We start from the raw sequence: 24,379 nt of genomic DNA, 5'->3' as shown, positions 1-24,379 counted from the left end.
CTCCTGATATAGCACTGTGACTTTTCAGTGCAGTGTTCGAAAGGGGAGCACCAACGTGGTAGCTGACGCGCTATGTCGTGCCCCATTGTCGGCCGAGGACCTTGATCCCAGTACGACAGTCGCTAGCGGTGCCTTAGCACATGCAAGCGTCGGGGACGAAACAGCAGCTTCGCCGTCATTCGGCGAGAAGGATGAGTCTCCATGTGGACAAACCTTGGCTGCTAACCAGGTAAGCTGCGCACCGCGAAGCGGCCGAGCGGGGGAGCTTTCCGAAGGCCACGAGGCCGAGAGTGAACCTGTAACACCAACTCAAGTGGTTGTTGCTGCGGTCCTGAGTGGGCGTGATACCAGACTCCCCCATTTCGGGAGAATGGGAATCGCTTTCAGTAAAGAGCTTCTGAAGGCCCAGCAAAGTGATTCGTTTTGTCGCGAAATGTGCGACAGTCTCGGAGAAATGGAGCGCCGCGTCGCTGCTTGTCCTGCAGCGGGCGCGAATAGGGGGCTCGAACCAGCGTGTGTTGCTGAGTCCCCGGCGGATTCATATTTGCTGGACCATGACGGGCTCCTGCTGAAGTATATAGCCACTGACGACGAGTCCATCGACCCGTTTAAGGTGGTTATGTCCAAAAGTCTGAGAGCCGCACTGTTGCTTTCTTCTCATGACGAACCCATGGCCGGTCACCTGAGCTGAAAGTTTTTGCAAAACGAAGCCGCGTTGTGACCTGGCCCGGCATGAAGCGAGACATTTTTCGCTATTGCCGTTCTTGCTGCGTCTGTCAAACGGTGAAATCAAGGGGTGGCAAACCACCCGGTCTGATGAAACAGATTGTCAGTGAGCGTCCGTGGCAAGTGGCCACCTGCGATCTAATGAGACCATTTCCCAAAAGTAAGCAGCGGTTTATTCACCTGATGGTAGTCGTTGATCACTTTTCGAAATGGGTGGAACTTTTCCCACTTCGGAAGGTGACAGCGCGAGCGGTGCTTGAGAAGCTGCAGGAAATGTTTTGCCGGTTCGGCTTCCCAGAAAGGCTCATCACGGACAATGCTTCGTATTTCACCGCTTGGGTGTTTGGTGTCACGTGCCGTTCCCTCGGGATCTATCCCTGCACCACTTCACCCTACCATCCCCAGTCCAATTTGACGGAGCGCGTCAATTGTACGCTCAAACTGATGTTGGCGGCCTTTGCCGAGAGTCAAAGGGACTGGGCAGACCATTTGAGTGAGCTCGCATTCGCTTTTCGAACATCCGAGAGTCGCTCAACTGGTTTCTCGCCCGCCTTCTTAAATTATGGAAGGGAGTTGGCCAGTCCGGTGACCAGCGTCACTCAATGCCAGCTCGAGGACGAGGAGGCGCCGGCAGACTGCTCTGCTTACGCGTCGATACTTCGGGACAGGCTTTGTCGCACTTTCTGCAAAGCAAGGCAAAGTTTGGCGTCGACCAGGGCTCAGCAGAAGGCCCAATATGACCGCAAGTATCGCGACCTAGTTTTTGAGGTGGGCGATCTTGTTTTGAAGCGTAACCACGCTCTTAGTTATGCCAGTAAGGGGTTCTCAACCTCGCTCGCTCCTAAGTGGCTTGGTCTATACCGAGTGGAGAAAGTTGCACTCCACTCGCGAACTTGCTGAAAGATCCCCATACTGGAAAACTGAGCCGTGCCCATATCGCAGACCTGAAACCCTTTGTATCACGGTCTGACGAGCTCGCGCCAGGGCCCTGCAGCACTTCGCGCAAGCAACGGGGCACACCCGGAGTGGCGGACCGCATTCGGACCCCGCACCGGTATAATCTGAAGAAGTGGTCACCTTTGTGATTTCGCGCCGGACGGCGGACTTCTCCGCAACCGAAGGCCCTCAGTTTACTGTCTAGCCTCAGTATAGGTTAGCTTCTTTACGGCCTTTTCTCGTAAAGAAGTCGACCCCGCCCAGTCTGCTGCCAGTGTTTCTTTTTTAAGTGTTCATGTGTATTTTATGTTTCTTTTGTCTAATATTAAGTGTTATTTATATTTTGTTTTTTTGGCCAGAGGAGTCATTTTGCTCTGTTTTACTTTTTTTCTTTGTTTATTTCGTCTACCGCGAAGGGAGCTGTGTGTGACCTTGAGTGTTGGTGCTTAAGCCAGGAGAGAGAGAGTACTCTGGCGTAGCTGTCGGCGGTGTGTGTGCGTGCGTGCTTCTGTGTGTGTGTAAGTGCGTGCCCGTGAAGAGTGTGTCATGGCTTCCCCCCATTGACGCGGACACTGGAGGTGCTGGAGGGGCATTGACCCACTGATGTCAGACCGTCTGGCTGTGCTCTGCTCTCAGCCGTCGTCGAAGAAGCCCTGCTGCCTTTCCCACTATGGCTCCTGCGCGAGGCCAGCTGAAAGCAGCTATATGCTGCCGGCCAACGCCAGGGCACCTCGCAGCCAATTCTGGTACGTCCCAGCTCCGTCATCGAGCCAGAAATGTGGGGCCTCTGAATCACAACCGAGGTAGCGTTCGTCGGACTCGCGGCTTATCAAGAGCAGCAACGAGCCATCAGTGAGCCCCCTCCCGTACCTCTGACCTCGCACTTGGGCATCGCACCTAACGAACATTATCACGCTCTTCCGCCCCTCGGTGTGGTGGACGCTATCCCTCTCAAGCACCACGAACACTAGTCTCACTTTCCTGCGCTTCCGCAATTATTTTTATAGTGTCATGTGTTTATTTTGTTATTAATGTTATTTCCACCTTTGTCACCATTTTTTAGCAGCAGTAACAGGGCTGGACTGAGGTTAGCTGTCGCTCATAGCAGTGTCATTTTAACTGCGTGGGTGATGTCTGGCTGCCTTTTGCAGACCGGTAAAGGGAAATTTAGGAGAGGGGGATGTGGGAATTGAGGCTAGCCCACTGCCTTTGCGCGGGCTTTGCCGCCTGTTCTGCCGTTCTCATGTCCGGACATGTCTCCCCTCCTTTGCTGTCGGCAACGCTGGGAGAGCGGAGTGACGTTTAACCCCCTCACCCGGTAGCCGATGTTGACTGTGGCGCCGCGCGCGGAGTCTCCCGAGAGGTTTTCGCGCGCTGTCGGGAGCGGGCAGACAGATACTCTCCGGGACTGCAAACGGTGAGCCACGCAGTCTTTTCCGTCCGTCAACTCCCGTCGCTCGGGGGCTCGTCGGACTTCGCTGAGGGCGCCTCGAGCCCGAGGCGAACGCTCACCTTTTGTTGCCCCACTGCGTACGCACGACCGAAGGGCGGTATGGTGTCCTAGTGCGGGGCCTAGCTACGGTTCGCCTTTGCAACGGCTGTACTGCGTTCGGCGGCCACAGACAATAAAGTGTTGTGACTTTGAGAAGTATCGTGTTCTCGCCACGGCGACGGTTTACGCGTGCCCTGCGGCTTCCTAAGACCGGACCCACGCTGGTGGCCGTACTCCTTTGGGATACGTGTACACCACAGACTTCTCCTCCTCCATCCCCCGCTCGACACAACCATCCGCCGATCCCTTACCCACGGCAGTTCGACTGCCGTCTCCGTCTGAGTAGGAATAAACAAGTTTTAACCGTTAATAAACTCGCTAATAACCGCAATTTCGGGATGCCGAACTCGGTAACTTCAGCTACTGCACAGGAGGGAGGATCGACTACCATGCCTGCTAACACCACTATGCTCCCCTTGGACGTTATGTTGTGGAACCATTTTGTGTGCGGACTGCTTGACAAGAGCCTACAACAACGCCTGTTTGCAGAGACGGGTTTCACATTCTCTAAAGCGTACGACATCGCCCAGCGAGCGGAGAGTGCCGGTCACCAGCAGAGGGATATCCGACAGAACGTCTAACCAGTACACCACACCAGTCAGCAGCCACGCTATTCTGCTACCACGGCCAACTCAATGAAAAAAACACAGCGCTGTTGGTGATGCGACGACATGCACGATCCCCTGGTATGTGGATTCAAGACAAGTATGTGCAATTTTTGCCAAAAATGGGGACACATCGAAAAGTCTTGCATAACCAAGCACAAACAGCCCAGGCCGAAAAGTTCAGCCCAATGTAACAACAATGTCGACGCTCAAGGTGACCAGACACAAGATAGCACAACCAGAACATCACTAACGTCAGCAGCTCTATACGACTTAAACGCCGTTGGGAGTTTCGGCATGAGACTGAAGATAATGACAGAAATCGTAGTACACCATCGCCCCACCAAGTTTGAGGTAGATTCTGGAGCAGCATGCATGCTCATCAGTGAGGACACTTTTCGAGCCACTTAAAAGGAGAACGCACTAACTCTCCAGCAAGACGACACGCAGCTGAGAACGTGGGCAGGACTTTCCCTTCCACTACTGGGTTGTGCCAACGTAAAACTACAACAGCCAGGCTCACCATCAGCCATTGCTAGTCGTTTCCAGCTCCGGATCAAGCCTTTTAGGCCGAAATCGTTTCATCCCTCTTGGAGTGGTCGTTGGCGGAGTTAACCATGCACCCAGCTATCCGTCGGTGAAGCAGCTCCAAGAGAAGTACAAGGCGTTTTTTTTTTTTTTTTTTCGAAGAAATATCAGGAAGCAATGGACCTCCAGTCACACTGGAGCTGCGAGAAGATGCAACGCCGAAATTTTTTAAAGCTAGGTCGGTATCTTTTGCTCTACAAACGTCAGTCGAGAATGAGCTTGACCGACTGCAGGAGCAAGGGATTTACAAACTAACGCAACATTCAGAATGGGCTACACCACTTGTTGTCGTCCGAAAGAAGAACGGTACTCTAAGCCTCTGCGGAGACTACCGGAACACCGTCAACTTGTCTACAAAGGCATCGTCCTACCCACTGCCGACACCGGAAGAGGTTGTTAGCACGTCTGGGGTCGAAAAATCTTCAGCACCTTGGATTTGATGCAACCCTACCAGCAACTGAAGGCAAGCAAATCAATATTTGAACTACTCGCGATAAGCACCAGTAAGGGTCTCTACAAAGTGGAAAGGCTACCATTCGGCATAGCTGCAGCACCAGCAATCTTCCAGAAATTTATGGAGTCTACATTTAGCGAGATCCCTGGAGTTTACGTCTACTTAGATAATGTTATTGTCTGGGGCACCTCCAATGAAGAGCACACAGAATGTCTGAGGCTCATTCTTGAAAGGCTATCATATGCTAACTTGCGCATCAGCAAGGAAAGATGTGTTTTTTACGGTGCCTGAAGTGAAGTTTCTTGGACATCAGATTGACGCGCAGGGTATTCACTGCACTGAAGACAAAGTGCGAGCAATCACTGAAGCATGAGTGCCTGCTAATAAACGAGAATTGCAGTCGTCTTGGGGCTATTAACATTCTACGACCGGTTCTTAGAAGATCGAGCTACAGTGGCCAATGATCTATACGAGCTCTTTCAAAAAGAAGTTTCATGGACTTGGTTGTCACGCTACAAAGAGTCATTTATTGCCCTTAAGGAACTGCTACAGAAGTCTACTGTTCTGCGACATTACGACAAAATGAGATCCCTACTGCTAGCCTGTAACGCATCACCATACGGAGTGGGAGCAGTCTTCTCCCAAGCTGACGACCAGGGACGGGAAGCCTCGATCGCTTTCGCATCGCGCACCCTATCGCAGGCAGAGAGGAATTATTCCCAGCTAGACAAAGAGAGACTTGCCATCGTCTACGCAGCAGACCACTTTCGACAGTATATTACCGGCAGAAAAGTGACCTTCATAACTGATCACCGGCCCTTATTGGGCATTATGGGCCCCCAGAAACTAAGGCCACAAATGTTGTCGCCATGAATTACATGATGGTGTATCAAGATGTCGGCGTACGATTATGAACTTGTACATCTCACTGGCAAGAAATACCAGAACGCCAACGCACTAAGCTGCCTGCCGCTAGACATCACAATAGAACCACTCCCGCCAGGTAATATACTCATGTTCGAAGCGCTGTGAAACCCTCCGATAACGGTTGACACAGTAGCAGCATCAACACAGGAATGCACGCTCTTGAAGGAAGTCCACACAGCTACACAGGAAGGCAACGTGCACAAGCTAAAAGGGAAACGCTTCAACGCTTACCGCAAGCGAGCTACGCGATGGAGCACTCATTGCGGCTGGGTCACCTTGGGATCAAGAGTGGTGATTCTTGCGGCACTTCGCGAACAAGTCATGTAGCTTGTTCACACAGGTCATTGAAGCATTGTTGACAAGAAGAAGTGCGCCAGAAGTTACATGTGGTGGCCAGGTATCGACCATGACATCGAAACAACAGCTCACGATTGCTAGCCTTGCCAATGCAACCACAGAGCCCCACAAAGAGCTCCTATATCGAAATGGGAAAGACCAGAAACGCCTTGGCTCTTCCAGGCACATTGACTTTGCTGGACCTATCGAAGGATGCTCATTCCTGGTGATTGTTGACGCATACACCAAATGGCTGGAGGTAAAACAAATGGCCACAATGACATCGGTTGCAGTTATCGATACTCTGCTGAGAAATGCAAACGCAGCTGACAGCAATTGTCCCGGAGCCCTCGGCGAAGACATTGTTCAAGGAAGAAAAGCTCCCGCGTAGCAGGAGAGTTGAAAGCGGGCAGCTCATATACGCCCGCCAATTTAACAGATGGTCTAGCTGGGTTGAAGCGACGGTGCTCAAATGCACAGGTTTGTGGTCATGGCTCGTCAACATCAGCATAAAGGCCACACGCCGCCACCTTAATCAGCTACGTCGTCCAGGTAGTTTGTCAAGGGAATCTTCGATTCAAGCAGGCACACCGACAAAAGCTTCGTCCCACTTGGCTTGGCATGATGAATCGGCGCCACCGCTGACCGGCACTGAACACAAGGAAAATGACGCTCAATGAGCCAAGGCTTTTCTTCCCCCCAGAGCGTCCACGCAACAACGGCGGCCCCCAGATCGCTTCTAAGAGACAATTTAAGGAGGGAGGAGATGTTGTGTTTCAAGCCACCCCTGAGTCTTGAGCGAGCCTCCGAGTGGTACACAATGAAGCATTGAATGACCGGTTGCAAACGACTCTGGTCCCCCGCTTGACACAATAGTCCGCCGATCGCTTACCAACGGCAGCTCGGCTACCGCCTTTGTCTGAGTAGGAATAAACAAGTTTTAACCGTTCAAGGTTGCCTATACCTTTTCACTACTGTTCCAGGAGTACATGTATGGGACGACGACAGCTCTGGACATAACAAAGACAATATACAAAAATTGAGTCAGGATCTAACAAGTGTCAAGTAGCGGTACACTATTAGAGAATAATTTGATAAACTAAGCATAATGCACGAAAATGCAAATTTTGAGCTAACCCTGTAGGTATCCAGTTCAATTCTTACCAACCAAAAACCTTTGACGTTTTCAAGGCATACAGAAATACAACGATGTGGCACTCTGTTGTTGATGTTGTTTATGTATACTAATCTTTTGTCAAAAAGTGGCCTTATAAGAATCTGTGAAGGCCTCTGCGTGTACTTAAAGGGACACTAAAAACAAAAAACAATTTTTCACACATTAGTAAATTGCAATTTTAGGAAAAACATTACTCTTACCGTGAGGTAGCGCTGAGTGAGCAGTAAGCAAGATAACACATGAAAATGAGTGTGGTGATGCCACTTTGTTATTCCCACGCTAAATGCCATGACGTCATTGATTCTAATGGCCTCTGCTAGGTCATGCATAGTTCCTAATTGGGGAAATTGTACATTGTCCTCTGAGAGGGCCATTGATTCAACATAGTACCAAGTTTTAGAAAATTTCGTCCGGCAAATGTCACATATAAAAAATAACACTGAAATCCATGGTGAAACCCACAGACATTCAGACGCAAGAAACTTTGACCTTGAGTTTCTTGTTAATTATTTAAAAATATGATGGTGAAATTAACGACACTATAGTTCTCAGAGTACAATTTATTGACCTAAGTGCATTCATTGATTCACTTTAGGGTCCCTTTAGCATACTACATGCTTGGTGAAATAGTCGAGCATCCGGCACTACTGTGGGAAGTAGGGAATGGCTGCCACCATGTACCTACCGAGATAATAGGTACAAGTGTGCTATATATGGAAAGTTCACTGAAGTGGCTGTTTAAAAAAGTTTTTTGTTTGCATTAACACTGAAGGTGTGTGAACACCGTATTATTTACAAGCAAAGAGACTTCTTACGAGTGGTATTTTGCCTCCATTTGTTTACCCATTTTTTTTTATTCCAGCTTGCAGAGTGCTGTGAGTGAGCTCAAACTCAAGCTCGAAAGGGCTGTACATGAAAATAGACGCCTGAAGTTTGAGCTCAGAGCAAGAGAGCCGCACCAAGTTAATAGTTCTGGTAAGACTGTTTTCTGCTTTCTTGGTATTTCCTTTTATCTGCCACTTTTTCTTGAGCAGGCTAGAGAGCTCTTTACTAAAAAATTTCGATGTCGGTGTTGTTGGTTGTTAGTGAAAAATGATCTTGTCCATGACCGAAAATTTGAAAAAATTGCAAATAAAATCAATAATAAAAGTCTTAGGCTCGACTAATAAACGGTTCATTTGCACGGCAAGCAGCTATTCTACCATGGAGCTACGCTTATGCTTGAAACTGCTTTGGGGGGGGGGGGGGGGGTGATGACAAAAAAACACTATATGAATGTCATGTAGTAGGATGTCTCCTTAACGCATCATATATTGTGTGGCTGAAGTGGAGAATTTCGCTAGGCATCAAAAGATGTGAATTAAGCAACGAGTGGGTGTTTTGAAGCCCACACATTTCTAAGTGCTCAGAAATATGTAACCATCAGCTGCAAAAGCATCAACAAAGTGAGCAGCTGCGTAGGTTCGCGTGTTGCCTTACAGACGCATAGTGGGCTCTTCGCCGATTCGCAAAAGGAAAACTTATGGTGTAGCGGGCACCTAACAACTGCACTTGCAGTAGGCATTCTAGGGTAGCTTTAAATAGCGAATGTTACGTGCACGCTCATTCGTTCCCACACAGCACGGTTTAGGTATGCACCGAGAACCGAAGCCAGGCTAGCACTTGAGAAGGCGATATGCACATGGCTCGATATTACACTATCGCATTCTGTTTTTGAAGGCAAAGCTCAAGCATGCTTGTTTTGCTTGAGCTTTGCGTTTGTGTTTGCTTTTCACTCGTGTCATCTTTCCAATCCACTGCAATCAACTGCAATTTAATGCTTTGCACTCTACTGCAAAATCAGGAAGGCTCCCATGTGACCAAAAAAGTTTTTCTCTCTGAAGTATTCAAGCAGTTCACTTTCTTCAGTGCAGCAAAACTAACTACTGTGGTGGCACAACTTTCTTCCTTGAGGGGACTGCCGAAATCGCTGGGATATTTAACGTGGAATGACCACTCTCTTGTTCTTCCTTCCTGGTGCAGGAAACACAAGCACATCAGACGCATCACTGCAGTTCAGCACTGCTCCGAAGAGCAGTTCACCTCCACAGCTAAGCCCTCACCAGAGTGCTCCGGAATCCTCGAGGCAGCCTGTGATCCCACTGCGAGCTAGTCGTCATACCTGTGCACATTCCAGGTCTCAGCACACATCTCCTGACTTGGGCATAGATTCAGATGCGATGCCAGAGCACGAGTTTTATTCAGCAGCCGGCGACTCGATTGTTGCTCTCACAGAGCACTGGCAGCACTGTATGGGTGCTAACTGGAGTATCTCTACAGCACATTCAGCGCCTGAGGTCTTTGGCGCTAACTGCCTGCTTTGCCAGGACGGTACGGACAATGCGTCTTCTTGGAAGCAGAAAGCCCATGCAACATGCCCGAGTGGAAACCTGCTGGAGCTATCAGACTCTCATTCACGTAGGCATTGTTTTTCTTCTGTAGCACTGAGCTTGCATTGTGTTCCCTTAGAAGTTTGTGCTTTTATTACTTTTCTGTCTTTACTTATCTCTTCCCCAGTGCAGGGTAGCAAACCAGATACTTGCTTTCCGATCTACCTGCCTGCCTTTCCGCATCTCTCATCTCTCTAGTAAGAGTGTACTCTAAAAGCCAACAGATAATACAGCATTGCCAGAATTGTTTTTCTGTGGGAGCGATCTTTTTAATGTGAAAAATGTGGTCAGTAGTAGTGAAAGACATACTTCTTATGCACAAGGTCCTGGGACCTAGCACCTCACCGAAATTTCACGTCGGGATGATAGCCAAAGGAAGAAAGAAATATATTTACAAAATATACATGGAACACATATATTCCTTTAGCCAAGATGGCAGAACAGCAGCAACAATGCGAGCACTATTTTGAATCGTGATTTTCATAGTCTTCATGGAGCATTCCTTGTTTTTCATCATGGCTTGTAATAATATTTATTGAGTGAGCTTGCAGAACAATCAAAATTTTTGCATGATACCTTGAAGTGACCGAATGAAAGCAAGATGTAAGCTTCTCTCCACGCATTTTTTTAATTGTACAATCCATATGAAAGAACCTACAATTGAACCAAGATTGAACGAGGTCACCAGGACCCACAAACTATTTTGTTAAATTGGGGACTTGTGCAGTCAGCGTAGTGCTGTTTAGAAGAAACATTGTACTCCATGGTCGCTGTGTGCTGTGATAGTGGTGAGAACACGTCTCACTGCATGCAGAGGTAGCGCTGGCTAGACACCTACTGTGGTGGCTTAGCACTTACGATGTGCTGTTGAGCTCAAGGGCACTGTTTTGATTCCCGGCCATGCCAGCCACACTTCAATGGGGTCTGAATGCAAACACTCGTTACTCATATTTAGGGACATGTTTAAGAACCTCAGATGGTCAAATTTTTTGGAGAGCCCCTCAATAGTACATCTCATAATTATATTGGGCTTTTCTGGTGTAAAGCTCTAACAATTATTATTATCCCTGACTAGACATCACCTGCTGTCATTCTAAGCCACATTAGGAGACAGTAATAACAATTAAATTCACAACAGCTATGGCTGTTGTCAGTAGCCATTCATTCCACAGTGGTGTCTTTTGTTTTACATCAGTCCATCTAAAAGGGCTATTCCTGAAGGTAACAGATTGCAGATCACACAAGCATAGTTTTCATTTTCCCTGGGTGGGTGGCATGTGCAAAAGGCATTCATAAAATTCATATAGTGGCATGAAGAGAGAAAGACAAAGAAATGAAATTCAAGTAAAAATGTATTCCTCTACATAATCTTTTCCCAAAGTAGCACACTTCTGCCAATGATACATGAGCTGCTGCAGTAGAAGTCTTGCATTTTGAGAGTTCAGGTGCAGCTCGACTTGAGCAATGACTCCTTTGTCATCCCTAAATTCTTTCCTACACTGTGTGCTCTGCATGAGACATGATAGGGAAGAGGAACAAGTCACCCCCGGCCGGCGAACTTACACTCATGAGTCGACTCACTTGGTCTTGCTCAGGCTCAGATCAAGCGTTGAGTCTGAGTTAGCCCAAATGAGTGATATTTTGGCGAGTCTGAATAAGAGTGAGTATGGTTGAAGCAAATTTTCGTGAGTGTAAGTCTGAGTAAGCCTGTCTCGGGATAATTTTTGTGAGCCCGATTCTAAATGAACCCCAAGCGCAAGATAAATTTTTTGAGTGAGCTCTACTATTTTTTGCTGTTGACCTACGGTTCCATATACTCATCTTCAGCATTACTATCACCTTTACCTGGATTTACGTTTATACTCGAGTCTACTCACACATGCTCCAAAGCAGTGTCGTTCATACACAATTTCAATATTTAATAATCAGAGGCGCGAGTTGGATGCCTTGACATCTCTCCCTCGCACACTTTTTCTCGGGAAGTTCTTGATAAATATATATTATGTTGTGATCTTTTTGAAGAAAAATGTGCCTAGTTGTTTGCGAGCACTCTTGAAGGTACAATATCAAAATGCGCTAAGAAAAGCACTGATTACGTGACATGATGGTCCTAAAAGCCAATTCTAGGCTCAAAGCTTCATGAGTCAACCCATTCAGACTTCGATCGAGCCGTGAGTCTGGGTCTGAGTGAGCCCGGGTGTCAATTATTTTGGCGAGTTTGAGTCTGCGTGAGTTCAGTTATAAAACATTTTCGTAAGTGTGAGTCCGAGTGAGTTCGGCGCAGGAAAATTTTGGCAAGTCTGAATTCGAATGGCCTCAAGTTGAAAAATGTATTTCCCGAGTGAGTCTGACTGAGCTCCACAAGTTTTTTTGCCAAGCTATGGAAGTTGCTTTGTGTGAGGTCAGAACAGAAGTGTTATGTTAAAACTAGAAAGATGTGTACTCATTTTTGTACCTATCATTACACGTTTTACAAGTATATCAATTAAACAAAAGGTCCAGCCACTTTTAGTCTATAGTTTTAATATTAAAATTAAAAACTGGCCCAGTGGTACTGGTATGCCAGCGACGTGACTGCCGAGAAGGTGCCTCCCACATGCCCTCTTCTGCAAAGAGTGGCACTAACAATGATGCCTCCCCCAAACAACCCTACCGTGTCGCGGTTTCATACATCCTAGGAATAACCGAGCTACTGGTGATGGTGTTGGGAAAGATGGTGTTCAAGTGGTGCACAAACCTGCATAAACGATTGGGTGATTCTTGCTGCAGCCAAAACACCGGTTGCCAAAAAAAAATTCACTGGGCTAGTCCACAAGGTTCCATGCACTGATTGCCACGCCAGTTACATCGGTCAGACAAAAAACATTCCGGAAAGGGTACGTGACCCTGGAGCGATATGCGTAGATTCAATGGTGCACAAAACATTCTCACAGAACACAGCAAAAAGATAGACCATCGCATAAACTTCGACGATGCTCGGGTCATTAGCACAGAAGGTAGCCGCACAGAAATGCAATTCTTAAAGTCGTGGCATATCAAAACAACACCTGGAAACATTAACAGCTCAACTGGGACCCTGCTTAGTGTATATGTACATGGGCTGCAGTATCATTGGAAAAAACATTACAGCAACGAGATAGACGGTAGAGAGGGGACACCACTAAGAAAAGTCACTAGCTTCAGAGTCGGCTAGACGGTTACCCCCTAACGAAGGGACCGAATACGTCTACAAACGTAAAGGGCCACGATTTAATGTTACTAATAAAAAATATATACTAAAAGTGGCTGGAAAGTTTGAAATTTTGATTCAGACAGATCTTTGTCAAACATGTTTACCTTAAAACCTTCCACTAGTGTATCGATCTGATATGATGCCCCTTGTGTATGTAGGGGGAGAGATAAATTCTAATTGAGTCCGACTTTCGTTTTAAAATGAGTAATAGTATAACTTTAGAAGGGGAATAGGAAGGGTTCATTTTTTCTTTGCTAGACACAGTAATAATGAGAACTAACGGACAATAATTTCATGGAAAGTACAGGGGATGTTATTTGTAGTAATTATGATATAAATGTGAAGAAATTCAAGTGGATGTAAAGGTAACTTGCTGCCAACAGGGCCCAAATCTGCAGCCTTCGAGTAACTTTAATTTAATTTAATCTCTCTTTTTAATCTCTCTCTCTTTTTAATCTCTCTTTTTAACCTTGGAAATCCTGGGCAGCAAGTGTGGAACACTCTTTTTTCGGCCTGCTGGCATCGCATGGCGCGCGATCTTTCTCAGAGCTAGCCGCTGACCAAAAGTTCCTCGCATACTATTTGAAGGCATCAAGTCTTCCAGAGAGAAACTCTTTCTGTGGTTGAACGAAAGAATGGAATTTTAAGGGCTTATTTTTACTTTGTCAGACACAATATTTAAGTTAAATCAAATCAAACTTTTTCATCTCGGCAAGGAGAAAGGGGGCGTAGTATTGTAGCTTTACTAAGCCCGGCCTGGTGTGTTGCAGTTCGACAGTGCGCCGTGCTGACTATAGGTAGATGACATGCTAGCATAAGCCAAGGCATATTGCATAAGTATGGAAATAAGGGTAAAAGTAAGTTGAGCTTTTATTTATATATATATATATATATATATATATCGCAAAGCAATGCAGCGGCATCAAACAGATATTCGCGAAATAAGCTTGGAAATTAGATGTGGCAAAGATGTGGCAATGAACAATCTCAGGTCACAAGAGAAAAATGCAATGACTACCTAAACTAAGTGATAAACACATGTGCATTACATCTACATATACTCATGCTCTGCTGGAATCACAGTGCGATTTAGTGAAATGAATGAAAAAGGAGCAAGAAAACATGCTATCCAGGCTTAATCCATGTGTAGTTAAGGTGTTTAAAAGATAGCACTACGACACGATGCCAATTGCTGCTCATAATTGGTATGCCAAAATTGTGCTTACCAAATATCTACATGTCCTGTGCTATATAGAATTTCACAATGAAAGAGGTTAAACTTAGTGATATTTTGCTTTGATGTCGTAGCCCAGACTGTGGCAGTAACTTTGTGTAGAAAGAAAGTTATACTCAGTGAAGATGGTGGGTAAGACATGCCGGAGTCTATGTAATAGTCCTGTTATTCTGTTTAGCTTTTTGCAAAGACAGTTGACATGCTTGTTCCTAAGTAAATTTTCAAAAAATGTAACTGCTAGTGCTCTTACCTCACTTGAAATTTTAATTTCATTGTTCAAATACAACTTGCTTTTTAGATGTAGGACCTCATGCTTAGGACGATACATAATCACATGTGTGTTTTTAGCATTAATTTTTAAATTGTTTTTATTGCATCAATTTTCGATGTCCCGTATCTCAGTGGTCACACAATTTGTGAGCATCTCTGAATTTGTGGGCTTAAAAAAGTTCAGTGTCGTCTGCATACGCAATCCATTTGATATTTTCAGCGGTCAAAACAAAGGCATTTATGTAAACAATCAAAAAAAGTTATTTTAGAGTGTGCTCCCTCACGGTAATATAACAATAATTGTTGGGGTTTAACGTCCCAAAATCACGATATGATTGTGAGAGACTCTGTAGTGGAGGGTTCCGGAAATTTTCACCGCCTGAGGTTCTTTACCATGCACCTAAGTCTGAACAAACAGACCTCAAGCGTTTTCGCCTCCATCGAAAATACGACCGCCGCGGCCGAGAATCCCGCAACCTGCGGGTTAGCAGCCGATTGCCTTAGCCACTAGACCACCGCAGCGGGCACAGGCACACGGAGAATGTTAATACTAAAATGCTTTCTTGTGGTAATGAGAACTAATATAAAAGGCCAAGGAAAGTATTGGAGATGTTATTTGTAGTAATTATGATATAAATGTGAAGAAATAAAAGTGGACAAAAGGAGAATGTGTCACCAGCAGGGGCCAAACCTGCAACCTTAAAATAATGTGTCCTATTTTCTACTTGTTGAGCTACAGCAACAATCATCCCCCAACCACTTCATTGAGTGTATCTTTGCATTTAAATCTGTTAGTGTTGGCAGTGATCCTAACTGTGGTGGCAAGTGGATGTTATTGCAAGCGTCATTTGAAGATTGCAGGTTCGGTCCTTGCGGTTGGTGAGTTATCTTGCTTTGGGATAACACACAGCTTGCCTTCCATGATCCCAAACTTCGAAAGATGCTATTGAGGGCTCTATGAGGAATGTGGGATAATGTCCCAGTGAAAGCAATCAGAACAGGCACCTTTACTACAAATGAAAGTTCTGAAGTGAGGGCACTGGTGCAACAAGTTTTAAGAAGCTGATAAATTTTGTTTTTTGCTTCTTGCACTTACCAGTGGCACCACTTTAAGCTGCATAAAATTGTGTGCATGTTCAGTAATAAAGCTTGTTTAAAAACGCTGTAATTGAACTATTGCATACATGCAGTGATAATTCGCAGTGCCATATTGGACTCGCTCAATTCTTCTGACAGTTGTTCGCATAATTTCACAAAACTGAAAACACGGCCATTGTAAATTTCGCTGCCCAGTTCATTACAGAAAGCTCAGGTGTAATTTATCGTCGGCCATGGCACCAACAAAGTATGCAGGCATGCAGGCACACGTATTGCCTTAAAGGCTTATACGTTAGTGGGTATTTGCAACTGTGGTTGCAGTAGGTGCCATAGGAGAGCACACAGCGGACAATGTCGTGACCACAGATGTTACTTTCCTCAAAACACAGTTGATGTGTCCGATGAAAAACTGCATGGGAAGCGAATGAGAAGTCAAGGTCCCTTCAGCACCCTCACATTGCACTGTTCAAGGCAAAGCTTAAGCACCCTCTAAGTTGTTTTGTGCCGCTGTATTATAACAATAATAATACACTAATAGTGGTTTATTTCCACTAATACACAGTTGATTGAGGAGGTGAGAATAAAAGCAACTGTCCGCTTGAATAGTTCTCACCCCCCTATTTACATAAGGCAGTGGTGTTGGCGGCTACATAACACCATAGCTGACAAAAATACACAAAATTAACAAAATTAATAATCATAAAGCTTTCAAACTCACTGCAGATGGTTGTGCTGACAAAAACAAAAAAACACACACACAGTGCAATAAACATATATAAAAAAGTAAATCAAAAGTCGCAATATGTAAACCACAAATATACACTAAACACATGATTTACATGCAGCAGTGATTGCATTTTCATTCCTTGTGTTCTTGTTGATTGTTTTTCCCAATTTTTAGCTACGAACTTTGAAGGTAAATCTTAATTACCAGAAGCATTGATAAGATATTAGAGAAGTTGAGAAGGGGTGATGTCTGCTATGTTAACACCTGATGAATATAACCTGTGTCATTGTAATGGTAGTTGATAAGTAATTTTTGTTGTCAATAGTTACTTTTTGTACAAAAAAGCATCCAAGGTGGCTGATGATAGTGTTGGTATTTTGGTTGATAACGTTTCATAGAAGCGATATCTGTGAAAGTAGATAAACATTTATTTTTTATCCTATACTAGTGACGTAAAAGCCTTTAAATGTATAGGTTATAAATATTGATGATTTCATGTTCTCTAAACAAGTGATCTGTTATATGTCTGTGAGGAAGGTTATAAATTAGTTGGAGGATTTTATTATGAAGAGATGAGATTTTTTGTAAAGTAGTTTTAGTCGTCGTCGCCCACACTAACATGCAGTAGTTCAAATGTGAAAGGAATAAAGTGTGGCATATAGCAAGCTTTGCCTTTGAAGGTAAAACAGATTTATGTCACCAAAGTATACGAAACACTCTGGATGCTTTTAATAAAATGCTGTGGACACGATTATTACATTGTAAATCCTGTGTGAAATGAACTCCTAGTGATTTTATTGACCTGACAATTTCAACTGGCTGGGATTTATACCGCGAATATACTAAAGTATCTGATTTTTTATTTACGGAATTAAAAATTAGTTTTACTTTTATTTACATTAACTAGCAGTGCATTTTGCTTTCTCCAAAGTTCTAGCTTGCCTAAAACATTATTACCATGGGAAGATAGCTCAATGTGTATATCAGCTGGCTGGAGGATTGTGGTGTCACCTGCATAAATAATAAATCTGGATTGATCATCAAAGTTTGCAATATCATTAATATAAATGTTAAAGAGGCCCAAGTATACTGCCCTCTGGCCCACCGGCTGTATTATCATGCCTTTTCGAACATTCTTCTTTCACTTCCTGAGCGAAGAAACCTTTGCCAACAAAGCTTGTCATAGATAGTCAAATTTCAATTTAAGAGTTTTAGTATAATAAAGTAAATTGCAAATTACTTCACCAATTTAGTTATACTGAAGGGTAACTGTAATATGACTGATGGCTATTTGTTATTCAGCATTCAGTTAGTGAACAATAAATGTTTTGCAAGTTTCTCTCTGCTATTTCAGGTTTATATTGTGTTCAAGTCTATATATTACGGCACATTTTGAGGCATTGGGAAATAGGTTTGTGATGGTTTTGTTGCCACCTCTTACAGCTTCAAAGAGTGGACTACCTGCTTTTTCCTGCAATATTTCATCACCTGGAGTTCGCATGTCGGCCATTGTCCAGTTGTCTGATCATGAACAGCTAAAGAAGCGGGTGGACGAAAGTATCTGCCTGATTCGTCGAGTAGAAAGTGTTGTTGAACAAGCACTGGAAGCTCTAGCCGATTTCGCTTCAGACTGCACAGAGGTCAGTTCACAGTTTTTACCATTACTAAGCATGTAAAATGTGCATACTAATTAAAGATGTGGCAGGAGTTCACTGTTGTACATTTTTTGTTTTTCTTTCAAAAGAGAATGGCAAAAAAAAAACTTCAAGCAAAAAAAAAAGGAATTTCTATGAATGTCTGAAGCTATAATATAACAGCCAGGAAAGCTTGATGCACACTTTGTTTGGTTTTGCTTTTATGTCAAACAGGCCCTGCTTTGATATTTAACACAGAAATGTGGCTGTTTTTTTTTGATAGGCTTTAACTAGTGCCACGCCACACTTTTGCCCAAGCAGATAGCTCAAAGAACTGATTGTGATAGGGTTGTCAGTGATAATTCATAATGGAATGTTTGTTGGCGGCCACCATCTCGTCTTCGCCCTATCTCAATGCTTACTCGCAAAGGTGGAAGTCCACAATTATGTAGAAGAAGCACTCGTTGATCAACCGATTTCTGCACTGCTAGAAAAGATGGAATACATTTCACAGCACATTATGGCATTGGCAGGTCCAGTGGCATAGTAAAGTTTTATGGCAGAAAGAGCTGTTGTAGTACACAGGGTATACACAAGGTGCACTAACCAGAGGACATAGGACTACTACGGCTTAGTGGTGAGTGAATGGATTAGGCTCTACAAGGCAAAATGCATTGTACTCTACGGAACTCTGGGGGGTGAGACGTCTGTGCATATTGCGCATTTTTGATACATTTCCGTTTTCTTGAGCCAAACTGCTCCAAAAGCATAAAAATTGTGAAAATTGCACCGAACTGCTCCAGAACAGCCTAGAAAGCTAGAATTTTGATGCCAACTTCAGTTTCAGGGAGGGAAAAGGCCGCGTTGACTGATAAGACGCGCCCAAGCATGTTTTTTACTTTGCACTTTTCTTGATGAAGGCTCCCCATGGTGCTGTCATAATCTCCTCTAAACTGTTGTAAATATGCATTACCCCGCAAGAATTTGCTGCCGTGCATTGAGTGTGCTGCTTCTACCAGCTAAGCCGTGTGTTCTGGTGCCACTGTGGCTTAGCGAAAACCACCGAGTCGGGTGGCAAGTGTAGCAGGGTTAACTCTCCGGTTCTTTATTTTGCATAGCGCATTCCTCGGGTCACTGCGGTTGTCAGGTTGACACTGCTGCGTGCAATTACCTACACGTGCGCGTTTGCCGTGAGCGAGTAACTGTAAACGTGAAGTAATTTCCCTGCATCCGACGCGTCTCCTGGATGCTTTGGTGCATGCTCATGGGTTCACAATAGGGGTTCTGTGAGCGACAGAACGTGTGCAACCGATTCCCGGTTTACGCCCATTATCTACTTATTTATTTAGACAAGCAAGTTCTCGTTGCATTTTGCATTTAAAAAAGTCATCGCACGCGAAATCGGCACATCAATGTCTGCCGGTAGAGAGAAACATTTGGTTGTTTGCGAAACCATAGTGACAGAACGAGTGTTCAAACCATTTCAAACAATATTAGCAGGCTCCTCGGTGCTTTATTTGGGACTCATGACACGTTGGCGATCACATGTCACGTGGCACTGATGAACGGTAATTTGCCATGGCTCTGTTTCGTAATCGAAGCTCGCAAGAAGTGTTTTAAAAGGCGTCGCTGCATGCCGGCTCTGGGCTACATGAGGCTCTGGGCTTAGCTTTACATTCGACCGATGTTTGGGTCAGCGACTGTGCCGCAGTGTGACTGGTGAACTTCATTTTTTCTTTCTTTTCTTCTTTCTTTGCAATGAAACCGGCCTATGTACGTTCAGCGATTTGTTTGCGTGGACACTAATTTCTTACCTGCTCTGCGGGAGTCGCGGAGTGGCGCGAACAGCAATCATAAGTCGATATACTATCGGGAGTTCTACATCAACAGTGGTGGCCTAAAATATAGTAAAGAAAATAGAAGAAGTCAACCTGGGCCGTGTTAATAATGCATAGTTACTCGCGTGGAGAGGCGTTATCAGTACCATTCGCTTTTCACTTAGTGCCATATGCACGCACTTTACAAGGTAGTTGGTGCAACGAGATTTCTTGGTTCCTGCACAGTACTCTTGAAGGTGGTCCTGCTCGAGGTGGCTGCGAATGGTGGGGCAGCGCGCTTTTGGCTTTTGTTGTCTCTTAAAAGCTTGCAGTACACTTCATGCTATCATGTCATGCTTTTCTTTCAGTGGAGGCCCACTGTGATTCTTGTGCAATCACAGTTTATGAATTTCTTTTGAGTGTGATGTGTGTTGTTGTTGTTTTTTTTTTTCAGTGTTTTCTGGGAACGTATTTTTCAACAAAACCTTTTTAAATATTTTTAAACATGTTTTTGGTGAGGCCTAGCTAGGTCATGGGGTATGTAAAAAGGTAGTGCAGTTCATACCTGGCGATAATCTGTTCAAAAGCTTTCTTAAAAATCTGTTTATGTTATGGGCATTTTTAGCCAAATAAAACATGCACTGGTGCCCCCATATTGCCAAAACATTGTCTTTTCCACCTTCCCGGACGACATATTAAATGCCACTAACTGCTTCAAACCAAGATTCTTGCGCTCCAGAATTGAAATTCTGCTGCTCCAAAAAACTAGGTACTCCCAATTTAGACTCTGCTATCTCACCCCTGCTGACTCCACCTCAAGAATTCATCAGAACTATGTTCTAACAATTACTACATTTTTTAAAGCACAGGTGTACTAAAGGGACACTGACATAAAATTTCTAGATATGTCTTCATTTGATTGCTCAGTATGCACAAGTATTTTGACCAAGTTTGAATGGTGTCTTTCACCTAGAAGCTTTATTTAGAGAGCAAAGAGCATATGAAAGCTCGAAGAGGGCTTTCAGCCCCCTGAAACATTAACATTACTTTGACATCTTCACTGTGGTACATGCCATACCGAGTGACGGATGTTCTAGTAACGATGACGTCAAGGATTCAATTTTTTTTATTTTGGCGCCAACACCTGGCAATGCTTTTATTCTTCATGTTTGATCTTTGTCGCGCCGCTTTGAATGATTTCGTAAAGTTACAAGATTGAAGCCTCTAGTAAAAGACAGGCGAAAGCAAAGAGCATGATTTGACGTGTGCTCGTTCATCAACATTTTGGGAAACTGTTGCGAGCTGCAATCTTGTTGTTAAAAGTGTCGAAAAAGTGCAATGAGTGTGTTGTTTCATTACACGTTTGGTACGTGCCAACACAATCTCAGGCTATCAAAGTGGAGTCATTTATATTGTAGATCAACGTTGTCGCTAGCAAGTAACATGCAGGATCGTTAATAGTAAATTTTAGTTTGTCTGTAGACTTCTTTGTACTATTGTAATACTGGGTTACTGCTGTCGCAACCATGAGAGGCTGGATAGGTGGCGCCATCTGGAGGCGTAAAGGACCACCTGGCAAGCACAAAATTTTTTATGTAGAAACTTAACATATTTTATGTCTCTGCTGGTGTACATTTGCTATACCACTATTCCTTAGACCCCTTTGATTATACCAGGATGATGTACATGCCAAACTCCCCAATATCGCTAAATGAGACAAGACATGATTGAATGTGTGTTCTTAGCAGACGAAATGTTAGCGGAGCAGTGAAGCATGACGTCACTCCCTTCCGTGGAGAAATAGTCAGTTGGCAGGAGGGCATGTGTGGCAGGCTTTCTAGCTGTTTTGAAACGTGCTAGATACTGATGATGTTAAATCAAAATAACACAGTTATTCGTTGATCAGCAGTATTTTGTGTCACAAATCTCAACTGGGGGGTGGATAACTAAACTACTCATGGATGCAAAAAACTTCACATTCGTAAATTTGATGTCAGTGCTCCTTTAATGATGCTTGACTGTGTTTGAAAATTGACATTAAGTGGACATTTGGTTCGTGTTTAAGGAAATAACCAGGTCTAAAGCTTTTAGTAGACTTGTGATAAACTCAATCTGATAATCCGTACTTTCGGTGAATTCAAACAAAATTCAATTTTTTGGTTGGTTCTCTATTCTTTCAATGCAGTTAAAAGCCTCTTAGTTCAAACTCCATCATTCAGTTAATCCATACTTTTTGCTGTTTCATACCAGGAAATATCTGCTGCTTTCCCACTACTATTTGAAAACTTGCGTGCTTATATCATCCTAACAGCATAAAAATGAAAAATAAGCGCCTCAGGTCTTCAAGGAAAAAGGCTTTGCTAGTAAAAAACAAATGTTTGAAACAAAGCACACGCATGGTAAACCGTGATGCTTCTAGACTGAAATAGAGAGCTTTGTGCTGAAGGCACATACGGCAAAGAAGCAGTTGGCAATTGATGATTTTTGTGAAAGGTCTGATCAGCAGTAAATGAACAATAAACTTGTGGCCCTTAGACCTCTGCTATCTGTTCACTGCGTGCTGTTAGGGGTTAAGAACGCTTTAAAATTTTTCTAATCTAATAAAATTATTGTCTAATTATGATGTATGGTGTCACCTCACCCATAGTCATATATCTGAAAATTTCTAATAATTCAAACAGAATTTAGAGGTCCCTTTGGGTTTGAATTAACGAGAGTCTACCGTAGTTTTATGCAGTGCTTTCTTTATATTGTAGCCCTATTTTTAAACAATGTTATGAGTGTTATTATCTGGCATTTTTTTCTGCTGGCTTCTTAAGGGGCAGGCAGGGGAACAGAGCTATGCTTTTTCTTTGCCGACACAACTGGAATATAGCACTCGAGCACTATCTCACATGTTCTACTGTTTTTGTGTTGCCTGAGAATTTCGCATTTGTCAAATGCCAGTGTGAAGTTGCACGATGCAGCATCAATTGCTAAGTTTCTGCCTTTTTCCATGTCCAGAGACTTCACATGTTCCCACAGACACTCATTGAGGCAACTGTCAGGTTAACTGACAATTAACTTAGTTGTCTCAACAGCAGAAGGTTGTAGCCGTGTGTCACACGTGCAGGATATGATGTCCCTTTACACTAACCTTCATGAGGCATCACAATGAACTTAGATTTTGCACATAAGTTTTTCATACATATGTTCTTCAAAATAAAATCTTGTTAGTCTGCACCTACATTTGTGTGTTCTTGTCCTGTCAGCTAGCGCTTCTCCATTTTAAACCGTTAAAAATTAAACTTTTGAAATAGTGAACCAGCATAAAAAATTATTTTGGCAGAACACTCACCATAACTTTCTGTTGATAATCAAAATTGATAATCAATTTGCATTCAGGCCTTGTAAGGGCCTTCTAAATGAACTCATTTTAGCTGATTATTTGTGATGTTGCACTTCAATGCATGTCACACCAAGCAGCATGTCATACAATACCTGACATAATTCACATTCTTTCCTTTCCTCTTTGCAGTTTTTCGTCATTTGGCTTCACATCACGCAGTTTCACAAAAGCAACTGTTAATGTCTGCATCTTGCTTTGCAGTAGAGTAAAAACGTGTACTTGGCAATGTGCATCTGCATCCACTTGACTTTAAAAGTGCGTTTCTGTCTCACTACATGGGTGTGAATGCTGTGCTCAAACATTTAGAATATGGGCTTTTATGTGCTCCACTTTTACTTGTTGCAGCCTCCTGAATGCAAAGGTCTGCTTGAGGATGCTGCAAAGGGATGCCTAGCTATCAAAGGGTGCCTGACTGATAGCTTCAAGCTGATATGCAGCTTCACGATTGTACCGGCACCGGAACCAAGAGATGAGACTTCTCTCGAGGTGACTTGTGCATTCCTATATATAAACGATGATGCATGTTTGTATAAAATGTTGCTATATTATGCTAGTGTTTTGTGCTCTGTGCTTGTACAGTGTAATGAAATTGTATTTGTGCTTGTACAGTGTAATGAACAAACTATATTTTTTGTTCTTGGGAAACCTCATTCCTATATACCAATTTCATAAAGATTCAAACCTGCTGATTTATTATTGCTTTTCTATTCTGATGTTACCTGCTTTCGTGACTAAGCATCCATGGCACTTGGTGGAAATAAACTGTGTAACTACCGTATTTACTCGCTTAATAGACGCACCCCCAACTTCAGTCATCAAAATCTGTATTTTTTTTTTCCTGCGTAATAAACGCACCCCCTACATTCATCCGCTGCAGTCCCGCAAACCGACACTTAACACCTCCTTGCCCGTTGGATTTCTTTCGTTTTATATTATGCCTGCCCCCCACCCTCTTGGCTCACTCCCTCCCCTGCTACGCCCGCTGCCGCGCGCCCTATTGTTCTTGTATCTGTACCCAGTACATCCCCTGTCTTTCTTTTATTATCCGTGCGCCACAGCAGGGTTCACAAATAATGTGAGTATAAAGACATCGCTGTTAATAAGCACACAGTGAGCGAAGGTCACGAAACTGCCTGAGCTAACCGACGGTCGCTTCCTGCAAATATGAAACTTTGAGGCCCACCCACACGCCCGTGATTTTCAAGCGACGACTACAAAGTTTGCTGTCCCCATGGCTGTTGTGAAGGGC

At 44.0% G+C, this 24,379-nt stretch overlaps 1 protein-coding gene across 9 annotated transcripts in view; it reads left to right on the top strand.

Annotated features, from left to right (window-relative positions):
- LOC119187874 (uncharacterized) overlaps window positions 1–24,379 on the top strand; it is a 244,152-nt gene that overhangs the window by 198,616 nt on the left and 21,157 nt on the right. For all 9 annotated transcript variants that reach the window (XM_075878776.1, XM_037435978.2, XM_075878780.1 and 6 more), the window contains 4 exons: window positions 8,164–8,276; window positions 9,324–9,758; window positions 17,735–17,931; window positions 23,476–23,616. In XM_075878776.1, the coding sequence (XP_075734891.1) occupies window positions 8,164–8,276; window positions 9,324–9,758; window positions 17,735–17,931; window positions 23,476–23,616 (886 nt within the window). The remainder of the gene's footprint in view (window positions 1–8,163; window positions 8,277–9,323; window positions 9,759–17,734; window positions 17,932–23,475; window positions 23,617–24,379) is intronic.

The sequence above is a fragment of the Rhipicephalus microplus genome, chromosome X, assembly GCF_043290135.1.
Source record: "Rhipicephalus microplus isolate Deutch F79 chromosome X, USDA_Rmic, whole genome shotgun sequence".
NCBI classification, from domain to species: domain Eukaryota; kingdom Metazoa; phylum Arthropoda; class Arachnida; order Ixodida; family Ixodidae; genus Rhipicephalus; species Rhipicephalus microplus.
This window is presented reverse-complemented; position numbering and strand designations above follow the sequence as displayed.